Source organism: Paroedura picta, chromosome 1, assembly GCF_049243985.1.
Source record: "Paroedura picta isolate Pp20150507F chromosome 1, Ppicta_v3.0, whole genome shotgun sequence".
In the NCBI taxonomy this organism is placed as follows: domain Eukaryota; kingdom Metazoa; phylum Chordata; class Lepidosauria; order Squamata; family Gekkonidae; genus Paroedura; species Paroedura picta.
In genome coordinates, this window is record NC_135369.1 from 48,970,059 (window position 1) to 48,994,468 (window position 24,410).

The 24,410-nt window shown below is 39.9% G+C and overlaps 1 protein-coding gene across 3 annotated transcripts in view; it reads right to left on the bottom strand.

Moving 5' to 3' along the window:
* The window catches only part of PLEKHH2 (pleckstrin homology, MyTH4 and FERM domain containing H2), a 76,272-nt gene that overhangs the window by 37,298 nt on the left and 14,564 nt on the right, over nt 1-24,410 (bottom strand). For all 3 annotated transcript variants that reach the window (XM_077337552.1, XM_077337560.1, XM_077337545.1), the window contains exons 3-11: nt 19,840-19,902; nt 17,178-17,327; nt 14,466-14,549; nt 11,752-11,833; nt 10,303-10,485; nt 8,142-9,118; nt 5,108-5,180; nt 2,823-2,917; nt 1,642-1,786 (exon numbers count right to left, since the gene is read on the bottom strand). In XM_077337552.1, coding sequence (XP_077193667.1) covers nt 1,642-1,786; nt 2,823-2,917; nt 5,108-5,180; nt 8,142-9,118; nt 10,303-10,485; nt 11,752-11,833; nt 14,466-14,549; nt 17,178-17,327; nt 19,840-19,902 — 1,852 coding nt within the window. The remainder of the gene's footprint in view (nt 1-1,641; nt 1,787-2,822; nt 2,918-5,107; nt 5,181-8,141; nt 9,119-10,302; nt 10,486-11,751; nt 11,834-14,465; nt 14,550-17,177; nt 17,328-19,839; nt 19,903-24,410) is intronic.

Below are 24,410 nucleotides of genomic sequence, written 5' to 3' on the forward strand. Positions count from 1 at the left end.
AGAGCCCTGACCTAGAAGTGCCAGAGTAGCCCAATCTCATCAGCTCTTGGAAGCTAAAAAAGGTTGGCCCTGGTTAGTATTTAAATGGAAGAGCACCAAGGAAGGTCAGGGTCACAATGCAGAAACAGACAATGACAAACAACCTCTGACCATCTCTTGCCTTAAAAACCCTATGGGGTTACTATAAGTAAAGTACAACCTGGAGGCACTTTTTATCATCACACATTCAGTATTAGTTTCCCCCTCCATAATGGGAAAAACTAATAGTTGTAATTCCCAAATGATTCTCAGGGGAATTTCTGTGGGGTAGCCACACTGGTCAAAATAAGGAAGAGACTTTTGGTACCTCAAAGATGGACAAATTTATTGAGGCATAAACTATTATGAGTTAAAGCATTGTCAGGTACAGGAGATGTTACATTTAGGCAGAATGAGGATGGTAGCAGTGGACGTATTACAAAAGAGACAATAATTTCCAATATCAATAGCATAATAGTATGCAACAACTGCTTCTGCTGTTTCCTATGGCATAACTGTCTTGCATTCCACCTGGAATGCTAGGGGGTGTATGTTTTACACTTTTTACAAGTGAACCTCCCACATCCTCAGGTCAAGCAATGTTTGATCTGTACTGGAAGAGGTGCAAACTTGGGCATTACATCAGGTAGGGATTTGAAACAGCACAGAGAGAGAGAATGAACTTGAATTTTAATCTTGAACACAAAAATAATAAGGAAAAGTGAGGGAGACTGAAAGAGCAATATAAAATACTATATTTGAGGAATCACTGAACTACAGAAACATATGTTTGAGGTAAAGCAACAAGTGATGTTCTTAGATGAAGCCATCCTGATGTTATATGTGTTTCCTTCAAGCCAGTCCAAAATTGGAACCCACTTTCAGTGTTTGTTATCAGAATACAGTGTCCTGAAAAACAGAAAGTAGGTCAGAAGCTGAGGCTTCTCTGTATGAGAGGCATTTGGAGCACAGGAAGTAAAAGGAGAGATTCTTTTTGTCACAGAGTCAGATTTGACAACCTTTGCTTGTGTCAGGAGAAATTCTAAGAACTATATTCCCATTGGAGAATAGTCAGAATCCCAGCTACCATTGGCAGATTTTGAACTGTTTGGAAAAGGTAATGGGGGAGAAGAGACAAGGATGATGAATACAAGATGAGTTAATGGGGATGTTGGGATGGATCTGGTTGGGATGACTGATTTCCTGAGTGGCACAGATGGATGATGGCCCTGGTTTCATTCATAATTAGATTTTTAGAGAGTATGCCTCAAAAGGCAGATTCATGGATGGTCTTAGAATACTGATCATTGTCTTGCAAACCTCAATCATTAATATTAGCTAGGAGTCCTCAGGAAGCTAAAAAGATATACTTTAGAGCAAAGACCATATCTGCAAATTGTTTAAGAGAATGTGAAGACTAGTAAGTTTTAAATCAGAGGGAAGCAGAACTGAATTTCACAGGGGAAAACTGTTCTGAGAGCAAGTCCTGTTGAATAACACGTGACTTACTACTTAGTCGATCTTCTTTGGATTGCTATAGTAAGATACTGTTTTAAAAGAAAACACTATTTTGTCAGTTTGCATCCTTATTGAAACTTTAATGATTACGTGATTTGTGCACACCTCGTTTCATTGCCCTGGGGCTACCAGGGCCACTTCTACTTCGAGAATCTGATTCTGAGGTCCGTGAACTAGTTTGGGAACTGTCTTCTTCATCAGATCCAGAGGAGTCATCTAAGAATGGGTTGTTGCTGATTTGTGTTGCTTTCTAAAGAAAATAACAAATTATTTTTCCTTGTATAAATCTTACCCATGAAAAGTTAGGTAGTTTTCTAATTATTAAAATTCTGTTATCACCATGGCAGCCAGAAACAATATCTAAAATGTTTGCTATAATAGTTACATTTAGAAGGCCAGTACTCTAAGGACCTACACAAATGATATGCAAGCTATATGGTTGTATAAGAAACTGGTGATTTGTTCTCTGTTTAATTTTAGCTATGTTTAGCTAATGTTTAACTATGCTTAATTGTTTGAGGACACACATGCTAACCAATTAAAAACACCGGTCTCCTAAATACTCCAAAATACAATTTATGACATATATATATACCAAGGACATTCACACAAATGCTTTCAAAAATCAATATGAAAGAGGAAGGGCCAAATGCAGCTCTGCTATGTACACTTGTGGAATGGAAATGTTTGCTGGCTCAATTGTTTCTGGTGAGCCAGCCACATCACTTCTCTAAAACGTAATAAAAATAATCTCTTTTGAGGTAGCAGAAGATAAAGTACTGCTCTTTGCATTCATATTCTTTCACCCAGTGTTTATGGTTCTACTACATTTGGTGTTACTAATACGTTTAGGCTTTACATTTTGAATGCATGACTAGAAAACCATGCCTCTTTAATAGAAAAATGAAAATACTAAACAAAGTCTCTTCACACTACAAAAGGGTGCCTAACAATAACTAAAACTGTGATTAGATGAAAATAAAACAAGGCAAAGCTTCTGGCAATGATAAAATGTACATCTGAAGACAGCATCCTGTATTTACATACAATTTTACATACAATATAAAATTTTCATACAATTTTAATAGCCTGAGACCTCAGAAGACACCCACTTGCAACACTTCTTAAGCAGAAATAGTTGCTTTCCCCTCCCAAAAAAACCTTTCTGAAAAATCTTGTGACATTATGGGCCACAAAAATGAACACCATGTTTTTTTGTTGTTGAAAGCAGAGCCTAACAGTACAGCCTCCCTACCCAAAAAGCCAGCTTATAAGCAAAAGGTTACCCCTTTAAGAGTGGTGTACACTGGTGTAGTCACATTCTTGTAAATTAATGAAGTATACAGTCCTGATGGAGAATATGAAGTTGAAGACACGGAATCTGAAACAAAGAATATTTCTTCAAAATAACTACTGAAAATACTGGGTAACATTTATTCTTACTTATTAAAACTAGTAAACAAATTAAGTCTTTGCAAAAGAATTATTCTTGTAAATATAAAATTTTAAATCCAACAAAGGTAAGAGTACGAAGGGACCCACAATCACTTTTATGTTTTCTTTGTTTTAAAGTTTTCAATAAATTAACGATTTTAACAAAAACTATGCCAAAAGTCAGCAGAAATAGTGAAAAAGTCAAGAATATAGCTGTATTCAGATACCATGATGAATTGTGGTTTCTTTATATAACAGATAGTTGCAGAAACCCTGGAGAGCCTAGGAGACATACTGGCCAATTCGTTTAGCAATTCTGCTGCTTTCTTCATTACAAGGATAAGCCTGGGTTTCAAGCTACCCTGCATTACAAAGATGCTGATAAACCATGTGCAGTACACTCACCACTACTCACTAGGTGAGAGAAGAGAGAAAGCATGGGCAAAGAAACCCTAGCCCTGGGCTATGGATCATCAGATACCATCTCACACTCTGTTCAGCTATGTCACTGCATTTCCTAAACAGTATCCTTTCCTATATTTTCATTTAGATAAAAAAAAAAAACTTTGGTCAAGTAATTTGCCTGCTCACTGTCTTCTGGGACAAAAAGGGTGGTCTGAAGGCAAAATTGACCAGTGTGATCCTCAGCCCCTCCCTTTCTATGAAGGCGTAGGCCACAAGAGTAGAGCAGCAGGCCTTCCACTACCTGTGCCAAGCCAAGCTACAAGTGCTCTTGTTGGCACCAGAACACCTAGTCACAGTGATCCATGTGAAGGTCACCTCTAGACTGGATTTATGCAAGTCGCTCTACACAGGCCTACCCTTATCTTCAATCTGGAAACTACAATTGGTTCAGAATGCTGTGGCCAGGATCCTCACAAATACACCATGGATATCCCACATCCGGCTGGTAATCTAGCAACTCAACTGGCTCCCGATTGAATTCCAGATTAGTCTTAAAGTTCTGGCAATTACCTTCAAGGCCATACACGGTATGGGCCCAGTGTACCTGAAAGAGCATCTCTCTGCCTATACCCTCAAAATGACACTACACTCTGCCACTCTGAGGGGGAAGTAGGGGCCCTTTGGTCGCTGCTGGTTATGTCTGGTCCCAACCAAATGCCTGGTGGAAGAGCTCCTCTTTGCAGGCCCTGCAGAATCTGAAGGATTCTGACCTCCCTAGGGGTTGTTCTATTGAAATTGTTCAATGAAACAATTATAGTAATCTTTTAAACTTATATTTATTGTTCGAACTGTTATTTATTATATGATGTTCTATGTTTCCCCAAATGTTCCATGTAATATACCCTGGGCCATAGGGAAAGTGCTGTATGTATATATAAATATAAATATAAATAAAAATAAAAATAAAAATAAAAATAAAAAATATATAAAAATATATAAATAAAATATATATAAATATAAAAATATATAAAATAAATAAATAAATAAATAAATAAATAAATAAATAAATAAATAGAATGTAGGCTGTAAATGGTTTGCTGACATATCACTGTTTTGCATGGAGCACTTTCTATTGCTGGCAAACTAAACAAAAACATTTGCTGAAATGACAGCTTGTACCCTACTGTCTTTCACATTTCCTTGGAGATTCAGTCCCGCTTAGCAAGTCATTGCTAGCAACTGGAGTGGGGGAAGGAGAAACCTCCATCTACAGCAAAATGCAGCTGGAGCATGCTGTTGCTTTGCATTACTTTCTTTGTGTGCAGGAGGATGAAAGGGGCCTATTACTAAATACTACATTCAGATACTACAGCATACTAAACTTGGTACTATCTACAGTTCATAAGGCAGGTACAAAGTGTGATTCAGAATGCCAATTTAGCATCAGCTACATTCTTGGGCAGCTGATATTCACACTTCATCCAGAAAGGGAGTTTAATCAAAGCGTGGTTCGTCATGGCTGAAGTGAAGATAACTTATAAGAAATAGTGATCATCAACAGAACAGTCTTCCATCCTTCCATAATCACTATGCTTTATACTTTTTGGAAATATTTCTTAAAAAACAGCAAGTAGTTGTCTAACCCTAGCCTGATTATCACAAAGGGATTTAACTCCCTGCTGAGTTAATTTAGGATTATGGGTGTAATGACAGTTTTATTTAATAGACTTACTTTTATTGGAGTCAGCACTGAAGGCCTCTGAAAAACGTAGACCTGACTTAGCTACGGCATAGATTCTGCTTTCCTGGCATAAAAATAAAGGTTTTTTTCTTTTTAAATACATTTCATTATTCTTTCCATCAAGAATTACTTTAAGCACGATGCATTAACAACTGATTACTGCTCAGCTCAAACAGAATGAATAGGGAAAAGGCTTCTTTTTATAATAAAAATGAAATTTTAAGACAGGTAAAGCCTAAAGCGGATGTCAAGTTCCCCTGGCTGTTGTAGCCACTTATAAAGCAATTTGTCTAGACATTTTATATATATATCACTGTAGCAACATACAACCTGGTTTCATCCTTACTGAAACAATTTCTGTCATTACCACTTTACTAAATCACATATTATAGTACTGTCTGACGGCATTTAATAATCATACCCATCACCTCGTTAATCATGGCAGTGCTTTCCATTAGAAGAATTATTTATTATACTGCCATCAAGTTGCAATTAACCTTTTATATGTTAAACATTTCTTCTTTTGTTTTACTTAGTGTTATCATAGTTTTGTTTTACTTAGTGTCACTATAAGAGTCCATTTATTTTGTTTCATTTATATCATGTCTTTCTTTCAAATGTGCCTTAAATCTTCTACATAAAGGCAATGGAATTCTTTTTAAAGTAAGTTTGTTTACGACATGTGTATAAGGATCCTGTGAAATGTTTAAAAAAGGGAAGCTGAAAGGAAATAAGCAAATTTGTGCGTTAGTAGCATACCCTCTTTCATAGTTTCTTCCAATTCAAACCCTGGCATTAAAAGCTAGTTTCTTAGTTCTACAGAAGAAGATTCTGATACAAGCACCCCTGGAAAAATTCTGGGGAACATGCAGAAGTATATATGTAGAATGTAGTCATAAACAATTCATATTGCCCATCTCAATTAGATATTGAAGGATTCTTGTTTCTGATAATGCTCTTTTAGCTTTAATATATTAGAATCACTGCAGTATTACCTTCAGTCTTTCCCTTTATGGAAAAAAAATAAGATTGGAGCAGTTTCTGCCATATAGGAAGTTTGGCCTCTTAACATCTAAACTGAATACTCAACAAGACTATTTTATCACACATAAAACTGCAACATTTGTTCATCCAGCTTGTAATATCCAAACCATATGGGTGTGAGGAATATTTTGTTTCTTATCAAAGTGATGATTATCTGCAGTTTTTTAAGAGCTGAAGTTACCATCTGATATCTAATAATGGCTTACTTGTGGAGGGGTTTCCCCTCATGGAAGGTGTATAATGTTTTATTAGTATTTTAAGTTGTTTAGGTAAATTACTGGAATCAGTTACTTCAGTTTTTAGTTTCTTTCATCATTAGTGCTATTTGGATCCAGCTTTTACAATTTCTACAAAGACTTTAGAAACAAGATCTTGTTTCCTTGTGCATCATATGGAATTCCAGTGTTAAGTTTCCTGTTCACTTTAGGTGGGCACATCTGAGCGACTCACACATCTTAACACAGCCCACGTCAGGCCGCCGGCCAAGGAAGCCCCCACCAGCCGCGCTGCGCGTGATTGCCGGGGACTCCCTTACCTAGCGCCCGCTGTATTTTTCTTACAGCGGGCTTGATTACTAGTTACGTTATAAAGGAAAATTTAGCAATAAAAAAATAGCCACAAGGACCCAATCAAATGCTGTGACAGAACCAGGCAATCTTGCCTCACCTTTGTGCCCCGCCCCTTTCAAGTGCCAGAACTGCCATAGGAGATTGTTTCAGCATTTTGAGAGAGAGCCCTTTTGGTAATTTCTAAATGCCTAAATTTTCCTCTAAAATGGCGCCAACAGCCATGGATTGGACACATGTCTATCATTATGTGTAGTTTGGTTCTAGATGTGAACAAAGAGAATTATTGCTGTCTGTATCAACATAACCCCACAAAAAGTAAAAGCGATATCAAAGTTGTGACTAAAGAAGTGGGTTAAGTAGAATTCCATACCACATTCTCAGTATCCTTGTTTTCCCCAGACTCTTTCCTTGTTTTATATAGATTTTGCCTGGCCTCTTACAAGTCACATGTCTGATTATGCCTCATTATGAAAAAAACAAACTTGACAGTTCCATTAAAGACAATTTCAAATGTGGTAGATCAACCACAGATCTTCTGAAATCCCATTTACCTTATTTGTTTTCATGTATTTTGACATCTAAATTGGTATTGGGGGGAAGATTTTCTCCTACCATGGCAGAATGGATTGTGAAATGCAAGGACATTTTCATGGCTATTAGAATGACTGCTTTAAAAGAAGGTAAAGCCATTTCTCAATTGGACAAGATCTGGCAATTTTGTCCCCAAAATCTATTAGATGCATATAGTCTTTTTTTTAAGTCCCTTTAAATCTCTTTTCCAAGCCACAGGTTCACCATGATGGCATGTAAAAGGACTGCAATGTCTTTAAACACCTTCTAACTTCATCTATCCAGTGGTCTCAAAAAAATTCAATTATTTGGCATTTTTCAGATTTTTTTTGGCTTAGTATTAGCCAAATGCATATCCCTAATCTTAACGTTTACAATAGCCATCCCTGCTATGAACAAATATAATGAAAATGCAAAGCTGATTCGAATAAATTTACACCAATTCACAAAGGAAATATGTCATTCCAACTTTAAGGATTATTTTGTCTACTTTTTTTAACAAAATGGTGCTCTCAGATCTGAAATTTAAAGGAGGCATAGGGATAGTTAGTGATCTCTTTCCTCTTGAATACTTTTATCTGCAAAATTCACTCCCTTCCAAGCTGATATTACTAATGAACGTAGGAGGAGCCATGTTGTATCAGGCCAATAGCCAATCTAGTCCAACACTCTGTGTTATATAGTAGCCAAAACCCAGGTTCCATCAGCAGGTCCACCAATGGGGCCAGTACTCCTGAAGCCCTCCCACTGTTGCCCCCAAACACTAAGAATACAGAGCAACACTACTCAAACACAGTGTTCCTTGGATCAATTAGAAGGTCATTATGTATAATAGCATTTACCCAGGAGGGGAATCGATGCAGTGGAGGAGTAGGTGGTTTACTGCTAGTAGTGTTCCTTGTATCACCAGAGTCCAAGGCTTCTGCACACTGAGTATCACAGGTATCATAAGTAAACAATTCAGCACTGCAGCTAATCTCCATTTTCTCAAAAACATCTGAACCTTCCCCATCCACCTGATCTATGTCTGTTTCCTGAGGTTTAAAAGGACGTATCATACTTATAGCATTTCTGTTTCTGCCAAACATTTTGTCTGAACACAGAGAAGGCTGACTAAAATGCTTTTTTGCCAATGCTGCACTTATCGTAAAGACACTGGGAGTCCTCAGCTTTGGTGGTGGCAGACTAGATGGAGAATTCAACTGTTTACCAGACTGAGAGCCTGCTGCCAGAATCAGTGCTGGATGCTTTGGTGCTAGAGCAGGAGTTAAAATTGGACTTGGAGTATTTGCCTCACTAGAGGATGAAGAATAATCTAGCCTCTGGGACTGAAATCTCTTATTCAGCTCATCCGAAAAATTATCATGGACTTTCTTTTCACCGAAGGATTCCATGCTGCTTTTTCCAATTAGATTATGCTGGTTTTTCCATGGGCACCCCTGTTGCCATGAATATAGTTTTTTTTGTTTGTTGCCCTGAGCTCCAAAGCTCTCTTCTTCCAACAAAGAACTGCTGTCATCTGATGCTGTCAAATACATTTCACTTCCAATTCGGCTGTAGCCAGTTCCTTCTTCAGATGTGTGACTTGAAAGGGTAGATACACACCTGGATTTGGGTCTTCCTTTACCTCCTTCCTCCTCATCAGAACTCCAGTCACTTACTGTAATGCAAGAGTTCTTGGATATACTGCTATCATGATCTTTTGATTTTACTGTTTGTCTTTGTTCAGAGCCAAAAGAGCTTTGTTGCTGTAGCGGTTTCAAGCTTCTGTTACTTCCATACAGCTGACCAGCAAGGGATGTTTCCTGAATTTCTTTCTCTAGAAAGCAACAGATAATATGCTTGGAAAGTTATTTTAAATGAAGGCAGCACAATGTAACAGCAAAATTACTTTTCTTAAGCTTCAAGGCTCATTATTCCAAATGGGGTGCATTAAAATAAGCACTGTGCATCTATGATCAGATGCATAGGCATAGAAATGGAGAAATGGAGAAGTTTTACTTGAAAAGAATGCTTGCATCACGGTCCCTTTAAAACAAGGAGAAAGGTGATTGGCTGCCTGACAATATCTCACATATTTGTCAATACACAGAGCCTTCCAGCAATACTGGTCAATTATTATATTATTATCAATAATTATTATTATTATTTCCAATTATTATTATTGTTGTTGTTATTACTGTTATAACATGCTTATAAAATATAAATACATATTATATTAAAGTTATAATTTTATAATAATATCTCAGGGTGGACTGCAGTAGAGGTAAAAACATTAAATTGTAAAGTAGACATTTGAAATAATTTAAATTATAACTATTAAAACAAGAGTTAGCTTAATTGCCTGCTCTTGCTATCATGGAAAGCGGAAGTGGAATCATAAAAATGGCCATTTAAGTTGGCTGGTGAATTCTGACAGAGGCCAGTGAATGAGATGTTTTTATACCTTGCAGAATAGCTCTGTTTTGCAAGCCCTGCAGAATTGTCCGAGGTCCCACAGGGCTCTGATTACAGTTGGCAGGGCACTGAATCAAATTTTAGATTAAAAGTAAGATAAGAAGCAAGCAGATTTGACTTTTAACTTTGCTTGTTTACAGGCAGGAATAATTCTCACATTTCAATTTTTTAATTAAAAATACCTTTATCAATAGGGAAAATTAAGCTGTGTCAGACTTATGAAAGTAGATCTAAAAGGTTCTAACAATTCCTCTCTTTTTTAGATCAATTTCCCAGATGTAATTAAAGATAAGTCATTGGCAGTGGTTAAGAAATGGTACTTAACTAAGAAGCTAAGACACTGAACCTCAGAGTTTAATTTTTACCCTATGCAAATATACCTGGACATTAAATTAAAAGCAGAGCAAAATCCCTTACAACTGAATTAACTGCAAGATGTGGTTCATCATAGAGTGTATGAGAACAAGTAAAAGTACAGTGGGAATTTCTTCCACATAGCTATGTTTAGGATTGCATTGCAGGTCACAATATTTTTTCTCAAAATACCTATTGTGCATGTGCTGTCACTAAATTCTGCTTGCTTTGATGAAGAACAGCTTGTATCTTCAGGCTTAGAGACTTGTTGAGTACTTCTTGCTCTGTTTAAGAAGCATCCAAAGGTCAGGCTGCTCAGCCTTTGGCCCTCTCCAGGTTTTTGTGTTGAAGGAACAGATTTCTGTCCCTGAAGGTCTGTGTAGATACAATTCAGAAAAAGAGGCATAATGTTTTCTGGTATTACATACTAAACAGACTGCTTACTTTTTAAGTTCTTATAAAAATAAGGACTCTGATATTATGTACCTAATTTGATTGAGTTTTCACTTGCCTGTTGATACTATACAAGACCTTAAGCTCAACCATCGCACACACGCACACCCCACACAAATGTTTGAAAGCAGGCATCGGCAAAAATAAAATTTAGCTATGACCAGAGCTTACCAGGCCCTGACCTGGATAGTCCAGCACAACCTGATATCCACAGATCTCAGAAGCTAAGCAGTGTTGGCCCTGGTTAATATTTAAATGGGAGACTACCAATGAATTCCAAGGTTGCTATGCAGAGGCAGGGAATGGCAAACCTTCTCTGACTGTCTCTTGCCTTGAAAACCCTAAATCAATTGCAACTTGACAGCAAAAAACCCCTAAAAACCAGTTTACTGGGCTTGTACTCCCTCATACATTGGATGGCATGGTTCATAAATTAAAGTTGTATGTGAATTTGAGATTTTGACTTTTGCATGAGTCTCCAAGAAAGGGAACATTGAAATTCATAGTCATTCATTTTAAAAATCCCAATGAAGTTGAGTTTAAAGTCACAAATAAATAGCAATAAATTAACACACACAGAATCATAAAGTTGGAAGTGACCTCCAGGGTCCTGCACAATGCAGGAACTCACAACTATCTGTCCATCCTCAATGACCCAGATTTCATGCCCAAGTGATACCTCCACCAAAAGACTCCAGAATCCAGCCTGGCCGGGAGGAAATTCACCTACCATCCCTGTTTTCAAACATGTGTGTGGGATCTGTGTGTGAGAGCCAGCTTAGTGTAATGGTTAGGAGTATGGACTTCTAACCTGGCAAGCCGGGTTTGATTCCCCGCTCCCCCATATACAACCAGCTGGGGGACCTTGGGCTCACCACAGCACTGATAAAGCTATCCTGACCGAGCAGTAATATCAGGGCTCTCTCAATCTCACCTATCTCACAGTGTGTCTATTGTGGGAGAGGAAAAAGAAGGTGAATGTAAGTCGCTTTGAGTCGCCTTTGGGTAAAGAAAAGTGGCATATAAGAACCAACTCTTCTTTTTCTTCTTCAGTGGCGATTAGCAATTCCCTAACCCTAACCCTAACCTCTAGCACAATATAAAATCCAGTGTCTGATTCTCTTCTAAAGAAACATCAACACAGAATAAAATTACTTGATCTGTTTTCACAGTATCTTCATTACTAACCTTGCAATTTAGTCTGTAACATCCTAATCTCTTCAGTTTGATTCTGATCGATTATGCGAAGGTTGTGATTTTCTACTTCTAGCTGAAAGCATATATACAAATTACTCCTTTGAGTTAAACATTTAAAATTTGATATCTAAAATAATGTTGCAATTTTTTTCATCATATACAAGATACACAAATGAGACAGTACGTCAAACTATATTTGTTGTTAATCTTTGTTATGGCTGAGTTTAATGTTGCTTAGAACACCAGGTGCTGACCTCAACAACAAGATCATGAACTCAAGAAACTTTTAGTGCTATTTCATTTTCAATTTTAAAAAGGGAGCTCTTCCTTGCCTGTGCAGTCCCAACTCCTCTTGGTTACAGGCACAACAGGATAATAATGGGAAGACCACTCAGTTTTGTAGAACTGTAAGATTCTCCACACTATAAATGTAATAAAGCAATGCTGGAATAAAACATTTGGGGCATAGAGTCGAAGGCCATCCCCCCAAGAGCAGCAAACTGTTAATCTCCAAAATCTCAGAGTTAATCTACATGGGCTAGAAAGACAAAGGTGAAGTGAAAAAATTTCCAGCACTTAATTTGTCTAAGGATTTTTTTTATTTTTAATGATTTATAGTTTCATAAAATAACAAATACTATGCACCAGATATGACTGAAGGCATTGTTGAAAGGTGGAAGATAAGTATTTTAAACAAATTAAAAGAAGGCCCCTAGCAACAGTGCCAAATTGTTTCATCATTAACAAGGCTGGGTGAAAAATACTTCCAAGTTCTTACTATGACTTTGAAAACATTGCTGCCCTACATGTATTACTGAAAAGGGAAGCTGCCATTAAAACCACAAAAGCAATAAACCCTAGGGTTGTGGGGTTGTAGTTAAGTGGTAGTGCTCCTGTTTTGCATGCAAAATGTTGCAGTCCATAGTCCCAGCAACTCCAACTAAAAGTATCCAGCAGCGACTATGGGCTTCTTGAGATCCCAGTGAAATGCTTCCCATTAGAGTAAATACTGACATAGACCCATTATGCACGGGGGTTTTAGCGCACATTCGGGGTGGAATGGCGGCGACTAAAATCACCGATAACGCACGGTGCCGGCTGCAAGTGGCCGCAGCTTCGATGCATGCCGCCGAAAAAGCCGCATCAGCGAAACGCGAAAGGAAGCGCAGCTTCTGGGTGACTGGGGCGCAACCAGAAGTGGCGCCGAGATCGTCGCGTGCATAATCATTACTCTGGGTTTTGCCGCCATCGCGCCCCGCCCCGTGCACAACCAGTGTGCGTCGGGTCTTCCCCCTCCGCGTTTTCCATGTGACCCAAAATCGCCGTTTCAGCGGCTGTGCATAATGGGCCCTTGACATACCAAAGTATGATTCAGTACAAAGCAGCTTTAGGTGCTTAACCATGCTATGAATGACTGAGTAGTACTACCTTGTAATGTGTTCTCCATTATGTAATTTAGAATTGATAGATTTTGTAAGCTAAAAGAAAACCAAGCCTTGTTAGATAGTATTCTCTGTCAGGTCTCATGAAGGAAAGTTCAAAAGCATGAGGCAGACATAGAAAATGCTTTCCCCCTTCCTCTCTGGGTTCCAAAATAGCAGCAAGAGCAGACAGTATCATCCTGAGGCCTTTAAGAAATCCAACAATAACACTCATTTACCTGCTGGATTCACACCTTCAGATCAATCTCCACTGCAAGATCAGTCATCATCTTGATCATGAATGGGAATATTGATTCTAGTATGTTTCTGAACCGGCAACATAGTAGTTGGATAGATCTTCTATGAACTATAGCAAAATCCTATAACCTGGGCAGGTCTAAGAAACTGGGAAGCTATTCTCTAGGATATTCTAAAAACTTACTCTGGCTTGAAGCTAAATGAAGGTGATATGATTTTCTTATCTATTTAACTTCCTCAGTTTCCCCACACATCCTTTTTGATTTCAATATAACTGGGGAAAAGATCCCTGTCAGAGTAAATACTGACCTTGGTAGACCAAAGTTATGACTGACCTTGACAGACGAAAGGTATGACTTTGGTATAAAGCAAAATTTATGTTGGACAGATTAACAAATGCATAACCAAATAAAAAATTAAGAGAACTGAAATGTAATTTTGCTTTTTAAATCTTCAAGTTGCTTATACCACCACTATCTTTATTTTACAAATATACTTACCTTTCATTTTTCTAGTGCTAAACCATTTTTTCTAGTTTCTAAACTCTATGACTTCATAGAATCATAAGAGTTGTAAGGGGTCTCCAGGGTCATCTAGTCCAACCCCCTAAACAATGCAGAAATTCACAACTACCTGCCTACCCACAGTGACCCTAATTTCATGCCCAAGTGATCCCCCCCCCAACCAAAAATCTCCAGAATCCAGCCTGGCCTGGAGGGAATTCACCTACCATCCCAGTGGCAATCAGCAATTCCCTGGGGATGCAAGGAATGGCCACAAGACACAAACAAATGGACCCTTTTATGACATAACTCTGCTTAGGAACATTTCCTTTTTAGAAGTTCTTACCTATGCACTGTTTTGAGTTCCATTATGCTTAAGAAAACCTTGCTCAAGTACATTTGCCAGTCTACCAAAGGAGTTACTACCTAAATATTTAATTTATAGTCTATTTACACTTCAGCTTTTTGAATAATTTCAACTGCTCATGTATTTTTACAAATTTAAATAACAGCAGAGACTTACCTCTTGGAGCTTGACAGTCACCCATTCTTTTATCTTAGCTGCCTTTTCTTCTATAATTTTAGCCTCTTGTATTCTTATTTGCTTCTGGAGCAAGAAGACATAACTTTTGACACTTATATGCCAATTAGAAAAATAAACACTTATAGAAGAAGAGACATTCATACAGGCACTAGCAGCTCTGAACATACTAATGGCTTCCAATCACTCCTGATGATATAATTTTGCCTGCAAAGCATTTGTGTGGGAAGGCCAGAAAGAAAAAACGTCCACCACACAGTGATGGCTGCTTTGCAGTATCAGTACCACATTTGTGTTGAAATGCAGAATATGGCTGAGAAGCAAAGCTGTGTACATGCCTACCTGGGGCCCCTTCCCAACCCCTTCAGGCCCACCACTGGCTATTTTGGAAGGAGAGAACAGGTCAACAGCATATATAGTCATATCATCTGATAAATATTTAATACATTTTAAAAATATATTCAAAATTAACTCCCGCACATTTGGGAAACCCTTCCAGGGCTATCAAGAAAGCCTGGCTGAAGTCCTTCCACAAAATTTCTACTAGGGAATAAACAACATACAATTTAAAAGGAAATGAAAAGTCTGCCTCCACAGAAGGTGTATGTACATCAGTGGTGGTTCACAATGTCACCAAGGACTGCAACCTGTAGGACTTAGGGAACCAAAGGGGGCTGAGCTTCAGTGCTCAAGGGGAACATGTCCAGGGCTTTGGCAAGGCATGCAGTAGATGCAGAGCAGGGCACTGGCCAAGGGAGGTCTGCCCAGGTCAGGTGGCACAGTACTCAGGGCTTTGGCAGGGCATGCAGTAGAATGTTTTCCTATAGATCACAACCTGTAAGGCCTAGAGCCTAATAGGGTTCTGGTACTCGGTGCTTAGGGGCAACATGTCTACAGCTCCTGCAGGGCATGCAATATGCAGAGCGGAGTATTGGCTGAGGGCGGCCAGCCCAGGGACAGCATGGGACCGTGGCCGGTGTCAATCAGCGTGTGAGGGTGCCCATGTAACTGTTTTTCAGTAACAACCTTTTGGTTTCTTTCAGGGCGGCAGTCAACGGGGATGCCTGATGCTGGTTACAGAGCATGGCGCCATGCGGGAGATGGAATGGCATGCTATAAGAGATGGAAGTGATCCACTTGGGGGTCTGGAGGCATCACCTGGCTCGGACACTGGTTGGAGGCAGCTGCTTCCCTGGACATTGCTGTGATGGCAGACCTCTTGTTCAAGCATGACAGTGGGAGTCTGTATTCCTCAAAGCATTGGCTGACCATCATGGGATGTTGGCTTAGCTATAGTTGCGAATGTTGAGCTGAGCACCAGGAAACATTGTTGCAGCGATTGCCATACGGCACTTTGGCAGCTTTAGCAGGGGCATTGATGTTGGACCCTGGTAACCTCAAGGGGCAGTTATGGTCTGGGCTGAGTGACTAGGATGCCATGTTGCTAAAGGCTAAGTCTCTCAAGAAGCCCCACTGGGCACAGTGGACATTCACCAAGGACATTCACCAAGGTGATGAGTGACCCCTTCACCTGTCACCCAGAGTTCCATAATCTCAGGTGGAGCTAAAGCCTGCGTATCTAGCTGAATTGGGATGTATGTTACTCATTGAGGGCCCAATGGTATGGCACTTGCAGTTCTGGGCCCTCTATAAGAGCGATGGGGTGCACTTGCTGGAGTGGGGCATGGACATCTGGCTTCATGGGATCTGACATGCTATTTTGAATTGGCTGCAAAATTGAGCGGTGGCAGGAGCCTGAAGAGGTATATCCCTATTCAGGCTCAGTGGCGGAAGTGGAGCATGAGAAGGATCAATTTTCGGGAGGCCAAGCTTGCACGCTGGCCTCCCCTAGATTTGGGGGCCCCCTTAAGGGGCTGTGTGGATGCAGAGCCTGATTGAAGGCTAGCATTTCTGGGGGTCAGGAGAACCCAATAGAGGCTGGCGCCCAGAGGGGTCACTCCATGGTGCCTCCCCCCATTTCAGCCTAACATTATGTCTGGGTTTTGGGGCTGGATAGCCAAGGCAACCCGTTGAGGGGCAGGCAGTAGTGGGCTTCCTTGTGGTAGGGTAACCACAAAATGGCATGATTATCTTCCCATGCTTGCCATGCTCAATGTTGAATAAAGGCTGTGGCCAAATATTTTATGCCAAATTATGGTTGTCAGTGTCCTCATTAGGCGGTCAATATTCCCTTGCAAGGCAAAATATCTCATCTCAAAACTTATCCCAAGCAAGAGTCATTTATTTTTACCTTGTGATGAAAAATATTTCTGATGTCAGAGGGACACATATCTCCTTAAAACCTAGGTAACTTGGAAGGGACAGGGGGAAAGTAGGAAAACATAATTTCCCTTGAGACATTTAAAATTGGACAAGGTACCATTCCCTTGTGTCTCTGGCAGGCAGCTGACATACAGGGAGTTGAAGTAAAAATGACCTACTCTCCCTCTAGATCTTGGGTCCAACCAAAATGAATGAAAGGAGAAGCTCAATCTGAATGGTGGACCCCTACAAACTCTCACCCCACTAACTACACATATAAGCAGCTTATCATGATATTATTCAATATTTTTCAGCAAGAACTTCACAGAAGTAAAAGATGGTATAAACTCATTCCTTTCCTTGATCCCTAATATATCTACTGCACTTACAAATGCAGGTAGCAAAATAACTGGAAACATTATAATTTCTAACCTGCTCTCCAAGCTGTTGCTCCAAATTCTGAATAATTTCATCTTTTTCCTGCACCAAAATCTCCAAATCTTGACATTTCTTATACAACCTCATCTCTGATTCACTTGTTTGTATATTAGCAGCTTTTAACTTCTCCTCCATAATCTGCACCTAGAAGTAAAACAGATCTTATACACAAACTATATTTTCAAACATGCAAACAACAATGACATAATTAATTTGAAACCAACTATATTTGGACTTGATGGCCTATTTACATCATTTTATGAGGCTTTGTAAATATTTTGTGTTGTTATGCCTTTGCTTTACTGACAATGGCCTGTTTTTTAATGGTTGTATTTTAATGAAAAGTCTCCTGACGTCACATGCTGGGAAGCTTCTTTTTATGCACCCTTTTTCTTTTCATTCTTTTGTGTATAACTTTAAATAAGATTGAAACAAAATTCATCTGAATGGACCTATCATAAGCTTCAGAAAAGTATTATATTTTGAATTAAAATTCAAGTACTGTATCCAAAATGAGTTGTGATTGTGTTTAAAGAATTACACAGGCAACAAAAGGTTTATACATGTAGCGCCAAGCCAAGGTTTGGCATTTGGACTGTTACATACATACACACATTCAATTTATATGCCGTTGCAGCTAAGGACGGTTTACATTGGAACTTCCATTTTAAAAGTACAGTATAATAGACATCTGGATTTGAATCTATAACATTCCTATAAGAACTCTTCTGGGGATTGGTAGAGGACAGGAAGGCCTGGAGGATCATTGTCCATGGGGTCACGACGGGTCGGACACGACTTCACAACAACAATAAGAACTCTGGCTACTGCATTCTGCAGCAGCTGATGTTTCCAGATCAGGGATAAGAGTAGGCCTACATAGAGTAAGTTGACCAGATTTTAAGATTGGTACAGAGGGACACCACTGACCGGGGGGTTGCCAACCTACAGGTAGGGACTGGAGATTTCAAGGGGTGACAAGTGACCTCCAGTTTTATTTCTGATATGTCTTTGTGAACTACAAATGGATTTGAGGGGTCTGACTGGCTGGTTTGGCAGGGAGTTATCATGCGTTTGGATGCTGTGACACAGTTTACTAATGGACATATTGATCTGTATGTAGCTAACAAACCATTTTCCACAGGAAACCTCGTGTGTCTCTAGACGTTTCCCAGCTTGGAGTTGGCAACCCTACCCTCCATCCCCCACCAGCGAGCAGGAAGGGTCTGGCAACATGAATTTTTTAAGCGCCTTTCTTTGCAACAGCTCCATGGATTGAGGAATACAAATCAAGGCCTAGGTTCTCCGTAGGGTTACCAGCTCTCGGTTGGGAAATACCTGGAGACTTTAGGGGTAGTAGCAGAAAGTAGCAGATAGATGATTTTGTAATCCTCCTTCCTCATCTAGGAAGAGTTTATTAGTTGATAACCCCATCCCAAAGGCGAAATGCTCCCTTGCCTTCTAGGGAAGAAAAGACATTTTCTATACTCTTGTACACTCCCCGTAATGGATACAATGTTTTTTTCCTTCTCTCATATCAAGAGCTTTAATTCAACAGCTAGCCATACATTTGTGAGAAGGATTAGCAGATAATGGTAAACAGGCCAAAAACAGACACGATATTTAGTTCACATTGATATAAAAGTATAAGAATTATATTGTACTACTTAGTCAAGGAACTTATTTACAAAGACCAACCACAGAGCTTGTCTAATTCTAGAAGGGAAAGAAAGACCTTCAAATACTTTCTTCTTTCATTCTATAAACATAGCTCATATTCCAGCATGAAGTCATGGATGAACTAAACAGGCTCAAAGAAAATGAAATGAAGAAACCTTACTGAAGATAGAAGTCAAGGCTCAGTTATCTACAAATTGCTAGCATAACTCTAGCTAACACTATGAAAGCATTATAACCAGGCATACCAAGATATATAGATGGTGTTCACAACATTTGAAAAACAATATAGCTTCACCAGCTAAGCAAATCTGGAAGGACTCTAATGGTTGCTAATAAATTAAACCCAAGAATTCAAAACCTCTGTCCATATCTAAGTTTTCTTACAGGAATTTGAAATGATCTGTGCTCCTAATTAGGGCTGTTTCATGTTAAAATGAATCTTTTCTACACAGACCTAACTTTGAGTTATAAGCTTGATATAAATAAATACAGTGAGCACAGAAAACTGTTTTGCTACATGAATCTTCTGCCAGTTAGGGTTTTTCTAACATGTGCTCATTTAATGAAGTACATGTTACTGCAACAGTAGAGCAAAAAACAACTGCACAGCAAGCTACGTCTCATAAATAGCTCCTTGTGTGGGACCATCTCTTTGCCTCTGTTTGCTTGTATTGTGGACTTCATATGGCTGCTATTTGCAGAAGTTGCAGAAAAGCATGGAAACTTTCTCCATAGCATGACTAACTAGGCTTCATTGTAAAACACCACTGACTTGTCTTTCTAGAGATCTCATATTCTAACCTGCTGATTCAACTGCTATTTACAAAGTCTTCAAAGAGAGAAAGCTGCTTATTTGTATAAACATATCAGCATATATATATGGCAGTCCACATATTTAACTCTTCATTTCTGTTCCAACAGTAAAAGGGTACCGAAATAGTACATTTAACTCCCATAGCATGCATTATCAACATACCTGCTGAAAAGCTTTTTCTGCTTGACGATCTGCATCAAGAACTTGTTTTTCAAGCTGCTGCATCTGTAAGAAGAGATATAAGTAAGTAAAAGATGTAAGCTCCCTTCATAGCCATCACTGAAAGTATTTATATCATCATCAATAATACTTCAGGCAAATTACTATCAACCAAATGAGATTCATCTCTGGCATGAGACTTACACCTCAGGAAGGCCTACCCACTATTCCTGAGGTAGCTCTTTCAAGGGTCTTGTCTACTTACCTAAATCATGAGGCAGACACCATATTAGTACACAATATTCAGAACATCCACAGGGGACACATCAGAAAGCTGTATGTGGCTTATTTACAACATCTTTCCTACCCTTATTATAATTATTTATTTGTTATTGGAGTTATATACCGCCCCTCCTGGCCAGCCAACTCAGGGAGTTTCACAACTATGAAAGATACAGTTTAAAACAAAAACAGACAAGAACAAACAACCTCATCCCACCACACCACTCCCCCACCCCTTGCCATGCAATGGCTGGCAACCCCACCTCCCATCAGAGGTGGTTCAAGGGCAGAGCCCAGTTGATGTTCCACCACCCAGCCTCAACCAAATGCCTGGTGGAAGAGCTCTGTCGTGCAGGCACTGCAGAACTGCAAGATCTCCATCAGGGACCTCAGCTCTTCCAGGAGATTATTCCATCACGTTGGGATCAGGACTGAAAAGGCCCCGGCCCTTTCAAGGCCAGGTGGACCTTTCTTGGGTCAAGGACTACTAGCATGTTCAGATTTGCAGAGCATAATGCCCTGCTAGGGGCATAAGGAAATAGGCAGTCCGTGAGGTACACCAGACCGTGAATGGCCTTAAAGATCAAAACCAAAACCTTAAACTTGATCCGGAACACCACTGGCAACCAATGTAGCTGCCACAGCACAGGCTGGATATGGGCCTTCCATGATGTTCCAGTGAGGATCCTTGCAGCTGCATTTGTACTAGTTGCCACTTCCAGATCAAAGATAAGGGCAGGCCAGTGTAAAGCAAGTTACTGAAGTCTAGACTGGAGGTGACCATTGCATGGATCACAGCGGCTAGGTGTTCAGGGACCAGGAAGGGCACCAGTAGTGCTATGAGTGGCAGTATATAAGCTTAACAAATAAATAATTTAAAGAAGTCACTCCTACCAACAATAAGCACCCCCAAGCTCATTAAAGGCACATATATGAACTTCAAACTAGCCAAATTGTTTTGGATATCTCCCAGATTATTTTAGCTGCTCCAACTTAATATGTATATTATTATTATAAGATTATTTTAGAAGAAGTAAAATTCATCAGCAAGGAAAAAAAAACAAACAAAATAAAACTCAGCTTTAACATGTCCCAGACAAAATGCCTAACTCAGAGGAAATTACTATCCTACATCTGATAGTAATCAGATTATTTTTGAGATAATTTTAGTTCCAACAATGAAAAGCCACATGTGAAAAAAATGTAAAAACAGATCTTCAGGAAAAAAATTATTGAAATACAAAAATCAACAGCAATCTGATGCTCTGTAGAACACTGGTCTTAGCCTTCAAGACAATACGTGGTCTGGGCCCTTTCTAAGGGGCTGTTTCTCCCAGTATGCTCCCAGAAGGACGTTAAGATTGTCAAATGCTAACATGTTGGTGGTCCCCAGCCTGAAAGTGTGTCTGTCCTTGACCTGGTGGAAAAAGCTGAAAACTGAGATGTGGACCCTGAAGGAATAACCTACGTTCTTCAGAGCCTGCAAAGAGCGCTCTTCCACCAAACATTTGGTTAAGGCCAGAAAATGCACAACCAATAAAACCTTGGGGCATCCTCCCATTCATCTCTGGGCCATTCCCACTGTTAAAATCATGGGAAGAAGCAGATTGAGCGGCAGATAAAAACAAAGTTTTAAAGCTTTAATATATTTTTAATTGTTTTATAATGGATTGTGTTTAACCAGTGTGTTGCGACCTGCCCGGACCCCGCATGTGGGGAGGGGTAATCTAGAAAACTAATAAATACTTCTGACTACATGGTGATGAACAGGTTTACTATTGCCATAATACATAAGAGCAGGCATGTGGGATTACACCAAAGGTCCATTTAGTTCATCGTTATGTTCACACAGTAGACAAGCAGTTACCTATAGGAAACCCACAAAGAGGAAGACTAAGACAGCAGCTTCTGCCTGTGCTCCTCATCACCAGATTTAAGAAGGCATACTACCTCGGGAACTGGAGTAAATAGATCTACATCATAATTAGTAGCCACTGAGAGCCCAGTCCTCCATGAATTAGTCCACTCTCCCGTTAAAGCCTTCCAAGTTGGTGGCCATGACCACATTCTTTGGCAGCAAGTTCTAAAAATTACTTATGTACTGGGTAAAAACCTACTTCCTTTTGCCTGTCTTAAAATCCCCCACCCTTCAGCTTCAGTGGATGATCCCAAGTTCTAGTATTATGGAAAGGGGCTTTCTCCCTGTCCACTATTTCCATGCCTTGCTTAATTTTATAGAATATCTTGTCTTCTCCTCTTAGATGCACACACCTTAACTTGGTGAGAGGTATGTAACTGAATGTGAGAGCTGTACCATAAGGGGTCTAGACAGCCAATATAGCAAACCAATATATTAACTTCTAGTGAACATGAACCAAAGAACTATGAGTTGAAACCAGATATTATCAAGGCAGAATGAGCAAATATTATACCTGTAGCCAAAGAAAATGAAAGGCCTTGATGGATGAATGATGAAACTCTTAAAATTGGTAAAGACAGATGAGTGTGAGAGTACAATCAATTACTCCAAATAAGTAGACTTTCTTGAAGTACAATCTCTTTATTGAAAGAACAACTAAGCAAGTATCTAGGGGTCATTTCGCACCTCTAAAAACATAGTGTTAAGCAACCGCAATTGCTTAACGCAATTTAAAAAAGCGCCTCCCGCCATTTCTCACCTCCATGCTCTCTCACTTTCTTCTCCAGCTTTCTGATGCTTCCAGGCACTCTGCACAGCTGATTAAAATGGCTGCAGAGAGGGACTCGCAATACCAGCAAATCTCCCCCTGCCTGTCAATCATGGCAGTCAGCCAATCAGCTTTCTCCTAGCTTTAAGAGAGCCAGTTTGGTGTAGTGGTTAGAAGTGCAGACTTCTAATCTGGCATGCCGGGTTCGATTCTGCGCTCCCCCACATGCAACCAGCTGGGTGACCTTGGGCTCACCATAGCACTGATAAAGCTGTTCTGACCGAGCAGTAATATCGGGGCTTTCTCAGCCTCACCCACCCCACAGGGTGTTTGTTGTGGGGAGAGGAATGGGAAGGCGACTGTAAGCCGCTTTGAGCCTCCTTTGGGTAGGGAAAAGCGGCATATAAGAACCAACTCTTCTTCTTCTAAAGTTAAAGCGATATTTTTTAAAGTAAAACTTCTCCATTGCTATGCCTATGCATATAATCATAGATGCATGGTGCATAGTTTAATGCCAGCCCGTTTTGGAAATTTGACACTTGACAATTAACAGAAGTGATTTATTTTCCCAATTTTTTTGGGGGGGGGGGTTTGAGAGGCAGGCTTTGTGTGCTAACTGGTGGGTGGGAATTTTTTTTGTTCTGTCTCTACGGCAGCTTGCTACCAAAAAAAAAAAAAAAAGCCCCGTTCCAGGGAGAAGGAAAAGAGAGGCAGGCATGAGAGTGGGCGCTAGAGACGGAGATCACACTACTTCTGGCCACTTTGGTTACGCACAGCCATTTCACTAGTGGTTGCTGGTTGCTCTCCTCACGCTCGTACAATATAGTTGGGGGAATCCACTTTATGAGATTCCCAAACTACCGCTTTAAAATGGAGGATGTAGGTGCCAGTTTGCTGCTGGAGCGCTGGATACTGACTTCATGTAAAATGTAAAAAAAACCAGCATCTGCAATAAGTAACCCTTTCACTATATTTTCTGGGTGTGGAATGGCCCTTGGTCTTTGCTAGGACTTACTCCCCTGGGAACTGTTCATGTTTATCTATCTACCTTTGCCCCCTATGACTCCCCCCGAGCACCAGTTTGGGTGCAAACCTTCCCAGATGACTTCCCCCAAAGTGCATCAAAAACAAAAGCTGGATCCAGTCGGCACCTCATCTTCTCAAGGTTGTTCGAAGATAGTGCATTCCTATAACATTAAATGGCTGAAGGGCTGGAATCCCAGGGACACTATAGCTACTTTCATACCCTCTACAATGAATAACATGAGATCAAAAGGCACTATAAGGCAGAAACAATATATGGCAGGTTATATGCCAATAAAGGATGATGATGATAATATGGAAGGCAGATGTAAAAGGTGATGGGCAAAAGCCAGGGATAACATGGAAATGGCAAAAACTTTTGAAACAGGGATATGACAATGACCATTTATGCACTTAGAACTTCACTCCCCCAGCAGATGAGGTGCACCGGGCCAAGTGCTCCCCCGTGTGGGTGCAGGAAGAGGTGGGGAAACTTGCCACGACTAAAACTCCAGCCTGCAGCCTGGCATGAAACGTCCAGTGCATAAACGGCCAATGAGAAGCAAAAGTAAGAGGTGACAG